At 33.7% G+C, this 8,450-nt stretch overlaps 1 protein-coding gene across 1 annotated transcript in view; it reads left to right on the forward strand.

The window, feature by feature from the left end:
- BBS9 (Bardet-Biedl syndrome 9) overlaps window positions 1–5,387 on the forward strand; it is a gene marked incomplete at both ends in the record, with an annotated part of 38,556 nt that extends 33,169 nt beyond the window's left edge. Inside the window, 2 exons of the mRNA XM_009078923.1 lie at window positions 3,044–3,184; window positions 5,292–5,387. Coding sequence (XP_009077171.1) covers window positions 3,044–3,184; window positions 5,292–5,387 — 237 coding nt within the window. The remainder of the gene's footprint in view (window positions 1–3,043; window positions 3,185–5,291) is intronic.
- Window positions 5,388–8,450: the final 3,063 nt, after the last annotated feature.

The following is an 8,450-nucleotide window of genomic DNA, read 5'->3' on the forward strand; positions in this document are numbered from 1 at the left end:
TGCAGTTTAACAGAAGTTATAGCTATATATGTACATTTGAGTCTTATGCTTCAATACTTATGCTCTTTTGAGCCATACTAAGTGAAGTAAAAAGTTCATAACTGTGTTAATGGTTCCCTTCCTTTTCTGGTTTTCGGAATTTCAGTGGACCTTGAAGTGCCAAACAGGAAATACATGCTTGAACCATCTCAATACAATACTACTCTTGAACAGAAGTTATAGCTATATATGTACATTTGAGTCTTATGCTTCAATACTTATGCTCTTTTGAGCCATACTAAGTGAAGTAAAAAGTTCATAACTGTGTTAATGGTTCCCTTCCTTTTCTGGTTTTCGGAATTTCAGTGGACCTTGAAGTGCCAAACAGGAAATACATGCTTGAACCATCTCAATACAATACTACTCTTGGCAAGAATACCTATTACCCTGTGGCATATTTCTGATACACAGAGTAATTTTAAAAATTAATTATCAATAAACATAAAAATAAGGGTATATAATTTGAAAGAATAACGTTCTAAAAATGAAGATTTTACTTTTATTTTAAGAAATGTCTACTCCAGATAAAACATTATGGAGCACAGTAAACTTTATAGAATTATATGGGACAAAATCTGTTTGGGTTACTGTAAGGTGCATTGGACTACTTATAATCTGGGTAATCAATACCAGCATAAGTATAAATTCTCTGAATATTCAATGTCCTAAATTCGATATCTGAGTTTTAATGCATTTTATTATGTACTTCAATGTTACATTTCAAATATAAAGAAGATGAATGCATGAGTAATTTGGAAGTGAAATAGTAACTGCAGAGCATGTAACTTTTGTTACTTTTATCAGGTAAGTGCATAGTATGCTTTAAAATACTAGAACCTTATGAGATAATTTTAGACAATTTCTGTTGTGTTTCAGATTAGAAGAGAATATTTTTTCCACATTTTTTTCTTTCTTACAGTACCAAAATTGTGTGTTGTGAAACATGTCATAACTCTAGATGAAGTGAGATGCATGACTAAACATCAATGGGTTGAGGAAGTTCTGACTCCTACACATTGCTACTGCTTTGTGTTTCCTTAGCACCATTTAAAATTCTGTAATATTCTGTAAACATTTACCAGCAAGAATTTTCTTGTAGTGATAAATTTTTTTGGAACTTTTTGGTTTGTTTTTCTTACGTAGAGTTGTTCTGGATTAATGAACTAGGAATCTTCTCAGTTTCCTCCCAAAGCTAGATAATATTTGATTTAGTTTGATTTTACCTTTGTCTTAAACACTGAAAAATTATATTTATGATGAGGCAGTCTGACAGCAGACTATGTAGGAAAAGCTGTTTTTAAGCGAGAATTAAAATATCTTGTTTTAAATATAAAAATATTTTGAAATTTCTTTGGTTACTTTTGTCACTATTTTTTTCCTGTTGATAAGTCTCCACATCTAAGTTCAACAGGGAGATGTTTGTGTTATATTGTCATCAAGAACAGATTTTACTTTTCCCATCAGATGGTGAAGATACACTTAAATGAATCATTCTGAAAGGTCATGGGTTTGTTAAGCATTCCTTCAGGAATTTTCCATGAAACCTGGGGATATCCTAATTTTCAGGACCTGTCTTGAGATTTCTGCTTATTTGAATCTAATTTTGTATTTTATAAGCTGCTGGAAAATAATTACTTGGAGGCTTTATCAACCAACCACAAAAGCTAATGAACTGACAACCAGAGGGATAAATCTGAGCCTTCTAGTAATACTTCTGACCTGAGATGAATCTTAAAAGTAATACTTTCATTGCAAGAGATCTGCAAAACAGCAAACAAACAAGATTGGTAGTAAAAAGCATTGCTTGGATGGCTATTAAATGTTTGAGCTCTGTTTTCGTAATAACCTGCCAAGCTCACATGACTGATAACCTCTGAGGAGCTATCAGTTTCATGACTTTTCTGCCTACATATAATCTATGACAGCAACTTAATTGATTCTGCCTAAAAATTGACATTTTTCTATTTTGCCCGCATAAGCATGTGGGTTAATACGTGAGTTTCAGGGGTTATTTGGGAGAGAATGAGTGACTGCTGCTATGACATTAATATTATTCTCGATAAGATGAGTATTGGTTCCTATAGAACTAGCTCTACCTAGACAAAACAAGGGTTTCCTGATAGTTGCTTCATCAAAAAATCCTCCTCAAAAACCCCATCCTCTGGCTGCTCAAAAGAGCAAGTATTTCATATTTCATAGCAACTAGCACTTTCACCTTTCACATACAACATGCTGGGGAATTTCTGACATGTCATCAATTTTAACCAAGGTTTATATTTCAACAAATTTTTGACACATTCAAATGTGTTTTTTAAATGTTAGCGCTGAAGCTTCCATTTTTCTTTTGCACCATTCTGATAAAATTAGATAGGATAGCAGATCCCGATACTCAAGGCAGTAGCCAGTTTGTTCTACAGTTCTGCTTTATTGTGTTGAAAGATAGAATTTAATATACCTTTGAGTGATAATCTCTATTCGATACATTCTTTTTCTAAACCACAAACCTCTGACAGGTGATATGAAGCTTACATAGATGTGACTTGAAGTGTATAAAAAAAGAGTAAATATGTTCTTAAGAAGCATTTAGTTTGTGATATTCCTGATGAAAAGTTTCATGCTTCAATTCTGTTTGAAGCATCAGGAGTAATCACACACCAGTTTTCCCTGTTAAAGTGGAATTGTTTGTCTAGAGCTTTAAATCAAATCTAATCTTCGGTGCATGCTAATTGGTATAAACACAGTATGCACTAGATTCTTCTATTACCTCTTGCTTTCTCATTCAAATAAAAATGTTCACCTGAGAAGGTAATTAAAAGTATTCAGATTTAAAGGTATTTTAGGTGGAAAAATTCACAAAAATGTAGAATTTTGTATAGTTTTGGTTTTAATATATTCCTCAATCACTTTCAAAGTATCTTGTTATGTGCCTTTGAGGACAGCAGTATGAAGAATCTTGTATTCAGAATATGGACATGAAAAATGAGTCTGTGTTCTTTCATTTCAGGAATACCAAGAGTTGCACAGTGTAACTTCAGTCTGCCTTTGCGGTTGATTTGCTTTCCAGCTCAACCTTCAAAAGCAGCAAACCACAAGCTAACAATTGATACCAACAAACCTCCTGTCAGTTTTCTCACCATTTTTCCAGGTAGATTTTTAAATATGTCTGTAGTAGGAAATGTGTAGAAGCTCCCTACTGGAATTGTTTGTCCGTGTGAAATAATGAAGCAGTTGGAAAAGCTCATGTTAAAATGTTTAAAAAGTATATTTCAATAATAATCCACTTGGAGTACTATTCCTCTCTCAGGTAAAACTACAGTTTTCTTTACATTATATAGATCTAATTTTTTTTAATGCAGAAAATCATTTTACATAAAATTGTGTAAGTGGTGTTGTAATGGGGAAAACATGGGCATTCATTTAAAGAAAGATAAGAAAAGCAAAGCAGAAGTTGTAAATGTTGTATGTAAGGGGTTGCTTTGGAGGAAGATTTGTGGAGTTTTAGATATGTCTGAAGCTGATCTTATTTAATAATTTCACTAGCCTTCTTGGACCGAAAAGAAAACTTGTCCGTAGCAATATGTTCTGCTGTGCAAACCTGAGCTATATTTAATATTTAAGATTGTATTAAAATAGTATGAAGGAGAAATTAGGTGCCATTTAGGACAGGAAAAAAAAGAATGAAATTGAGTACTATGAAGTGTAACATTCCAAAAATAATTTCTGCTGTAATTATATGCTCATAATTTGGAAAAGAGAGAAGGTGGAAGTTACCACAGGAATACTCTGTGGTACAATATAATCATACAATCATGAGCAAGCAAATAAGAACTGAGGATGCATTAGACAAAATGTTTCCATGCAGGAAACTAATACCATGTTACTGTGCCCTGGTATGCTGAAGGCTGGTTGCTGATGTTAAACAAAAAGTAATTCAAACCCAGAAGTGTAGAAAAAGGCTATGAATGTTATCTAGGGATTTGAAGAGGAGAGTTAAAAGAAAGTGACTCATTTAGCTCAATAAAATACAGGCAAAAAAAGAGAATACAGTTGACTTCAGTAAATATTTTGTGGCTGTATCATGGATCTAGATGATCATATTAGCACAAGAAATGAATAAACAGGGCTTATAAAGTAATTGTGAGTAAGTTCAGTCTGGCAGTGATTAAGTTGCTGAACTTCAGAGGACTAAGGTTCTGGAACAGTTTGCTGAGGGCTGTATGGGCCAGCAACTTTAATAAGACATTTTTAAGGTGGAGCTGCATCTCTTTTTGAAAAGCTTATATAGTACTTTTCCCTGAGAGCAGTGGAGTAGGTTTGATTGGTTTTTTTGGTAGCATGATTCTCTTCACTTTGAGGGTAAATATATTTTTCTGTCAAATGGGTGTGCTGTGTAGAACTTGAAACAGAGAAACCTTTTTTTGAAAGTCTACTTTTTATGTTTTAATCACGGGCTTCCATTATAGCTAAGCAATAATGCTTTCAGAATAGCACATTGTATTTTATTTTTAACCAAGGATGCATTGTTGAAAATGCAGCACAAAGCATAGGCCTAAAAAGTCTATTTTCAATGATAAAAATAGTATGCTGTTTATGATGAAATCTGAGCAAACTTTGAATTCTTGACGTACACAATAAAAAGTGTATGTCTTCTCTTCCTTGTTTTGCCTTGTTGTTTAGGAGAAGGTACTAGAGGTTACACAGTAGTTTCTAAAATGCGGTATTCTAAAATTAAGCCTTTTAAACTGGTATGATCCACTACATGGATTGTAAAGAAAGGTGAACATGCATGGACTTTGCAGAGTAGCTAGTTCTAGCAGGCTAGATGTTTGTTTTGCTCTGTGCAGAAAGCTGAAAAGAGTCTACTTAAACATTTTGATGATAATTTCTGTGTAATTTTTGCGTAAATGTCTGAATTAAAGGTCACCTTGCATATGGTAGAAGGTGGTAGTCTTTGGGCTCTACACTAGTCATGGCTCTTTTTAGGTGGTACAGATTGAACCTCTGAGAAACCTACCTTTTCTTTTCAGGCTGGGGGAGAACAACTGTGTGTGGCTCAGCTTCCCCCTGTGAATAAAGGGAGGGCATATCAAAGAAGTAAAGATACTTCTGAAGCCTGAGATGGGAAGCAATCTCATTCAGATTGCATTTCCTAAATTGCTTGTGCAAAGATTAATGTAGCCCTAACTATGGATAGAGGTTTGTTCACTACCAGTGTCAAATTATAGAAAATTGTATTTAACTTTCTTTTTCAGAATTTGTTGGTCCGTCAGAGGATGACCAGGCAAATGCTCTGGGATTTCAGTTTTTGACTGGTTCAAAAACCACTCTTCTTGCTTCAAAAACATCACGTAAGTGCAATTAGTATTACTGTGAAAGACGCCTGATCATTAGTTATTACATGTACAAGTGTTAGTATTAATGTGAAAGAAGCTTGATCATTAGTTATTACATGTACAAGTGAGAAAGTGGATCATACGAAGAAGGATAATCACTATGTGTGAATTAACTCAGGATTTTCAAAGTGTTAACTGACCATTTTTGTCCCCTTTCAAGTATATAATTATGTTACTTGGGAAGGTACAAAGTTTTATAACAAAACAAAAATATCACACTCAAAAATGTGAAAGAAGCTTGATCATTAGTTATTACATGTACAAGTGAGAAAGTGGATCATACGAAGAAGGATAATCACTATGTGTGAATTAACTCAGGATTTTCAAAGTGTTAACTGACCATTTTTGTCCCCTTTCAAGTATATAATTATGTTACTTGGGAAGGTACAAAGTTTTATAACAAAACAAAAATATCACACTCAAAATATAGCACACTGCAGTGGCAGTTCTCTTAAGAAGCTGGGTTTTCTTCAAGATTTTAGAAACATTTTTATTCATGAATTAATGTTGTCATTGTAATAATGGAAAAACCTCCTCTTTTTCTCAAAGGAATTTCAACAACTGTATTTGGAAGTAGTCATCTGCTGAAATTTTTGAAAAGGATTGAAAAGTAGGTTTCCACAGATTTTCAGTAAACCTTGACTTAAATTAGGCGTCAGACCCTACTTGCTTCTCTACACTTAAATAAATGACTATCTCTATCTTTAGATGTTTGTATATCTTTGTAAGTATAGGGTTATGGATTCAAGATCCTTCCTATGATGTTTACAGAATGTTCGAACATGCATGCAGCTATGCTGTTATCTACTCCAGTGTCCTGTGTATAGAGCAGTTTGTGAATTAAGTTGTCATGTTCCAACCACCTGTGAGTTTGTGTTCTTTGAAAGAGATTGGTTCTCTTCATTTTGGAGTTTATGGCCTTGCTCTGTGCAACTGCTAAGCTTGCTAAACTCTCTATTGGCATGTGCATTGGGACCAAATCAGTTCAGTTGTATTTAGCATTTTCCATGCCTGTAGACCACAAAGTCTTCATTTAATACAGCAGACTGCAAATTGAAAAGCTAGACTACCTATTACAGATTGCAGAGTTCAAATGGAACACTGTGTGAATGCTTTGTGAAAACTCTTTTGAGTGAAAAATCACTATCTGGTTTGTTGATGTGAAATTCTTTCAATATAAAAATAATCTGCCTCACTATTTTAAAAAATTCATATTCATGATGGGATATATAAATATTGGTGGCGTCAGCTGTGAGCTATGAGATAATATTTAGCACCTTTTCTAACATAATCAAATGTGTTAGAAACCATCTGGAGAGTAACTTTCATTGTACCAAGAATTGCTTTACATTTCTTAGGTTCAAATCCAGCTGTGTTGGGTTTTGTATGCATTATTTACATGCTGTTTTATTGTTAGTTTGTTTTTAATATTTCTTTATATAGTAGATCTTAAACAGTTTTAACTGACTAGACATGCAATAATAGTTTCTGAAAATGAAAGAATGTAAAGGATTTATAAATAACTTTTTTCTTGATTACAGTTTAAATCTTTAATTTGGACTTTGTTTTGCATAGTTGCTAAATCTGATGCTGTGTAAGGACAAATTTGTGTCTATATAAGGAATGCATTTTAGTTTCTAGTGAGGCTATAACTTTTAATTCCACCCCCCCACTCCTCCCTAATACTCAATCTTTTCCTCTCAGGTTTGTTTATTTGCTAGCTAGGAATGACACTTGCAGTCTTGCACCAAACTTTCCCACACTGCTTTACTTGTGAAGTTCACTTTACAAAGGAGATTCAAAATATCTGTTTCTCTTAGTGTGACTACTCATTTACTGTGTCTGGGAATCCCAACTTTAGAAAACATATGAGTAGAATGATGCCACCTTTATGTTAGCAGCCTGTTTCCAGCATCCACTTCATGCATTGGATTGAGTTGGTTACAGAAGTTTGTGGGGGCAATTTACTTCTTGGAAATGTCACCTAAGTAAAACGTCTTTAAAAAAATATAAATTCTAAAAATTCTGATAAGCATGGTTCATAGTATTTTTATGAACTATCCATAATACAAAAGGATTTTTTTGTAGAATTTCATGATACTAAAACTATTGTTCTTGAGTGAACAGATCTGTGAAACTAAAGAACATAGATGAAATTATGCATTATTTGGTGGATCCTTATTCTGCTATGTAAATTTACACTGAGTTTATACTTGTAAAAGTGCTTATGCAACATTATCATTGTGGAAATGTTCTTCAAAAAGAAACTTGTATGTGTAGATAAATGTTGACTAGAAATAATGGTGTTTCAGAAGAGGCAAAAAGGTTTTTAAAATCAAGCCTTATTTCTGGTTTTCCATGAAAAAAAATGTATCTTGGACAATGGAAGAAGACATCTTTTTCCACTTCCCTTATCAAATGCACCATAAATTCTGAATGGGAAGAACTGCTTGTAGAAATTAAGGTCTTCAGGTACAGTTGGGTTTCACTGCTGAAGTGTGAAACAGGAGCAAAACCTTTTTTTTCACATTTGTTTTCAATTATGTTAGCTAATCCATTTTGAACAGTGTAGTAATTGAAGATGCTACTTCAGCCTGTCAAGACTGCAAAGAAGCCCAGCCTGAAGTACATCTTAATAGAAAATATGTATTAAATAGTAGCTTGCCCCAGGTAGATTAAGATTTTAAGAGTTTTCTGCTAGGGAAATTTTTTGAAACTGTCTTTCAAAGTGTAAAAAAGGCTTGACTGCTAACTCTGGCTGGGGTTTTTTCTGCTGATATGTGCTTTACCAGGTAGAGAAGTGAACTGAATATTCTGGACTTCTTGAGATAACCTAATGGCAGGGCAGCCATTCTTAATGCAGGTTGCACTTGTCCGACAACCTGTTGTAGTGTTAGAAGATGTTGTAACCTATGTGACACATTGGTGCTCCTCAGCCTCCTGTTTGTCTGATTAAGAATTTTCTGAACATCTGTTGTAATTTTCTGTAATTATCTTATTTTCACAAAAAAAGTAATA

The sequence above is a fragment of the Acanthisitta chloris genome, unplaced genomic scaffold (assembly GCF_000695815.1).
Source record: "Acanthisitta chloris isolate BGI_N310 unplaced genomic scaffold, ASM69581v1 scaffold18267, whole genome shotgun sequence".
NCBI classification, from domain to species: Eukaryota; Metazoa; Chordata; class Aves; order Passeriformes; family Acanthisittidae; genus Acanthisitta; species Acanthisitta chloris.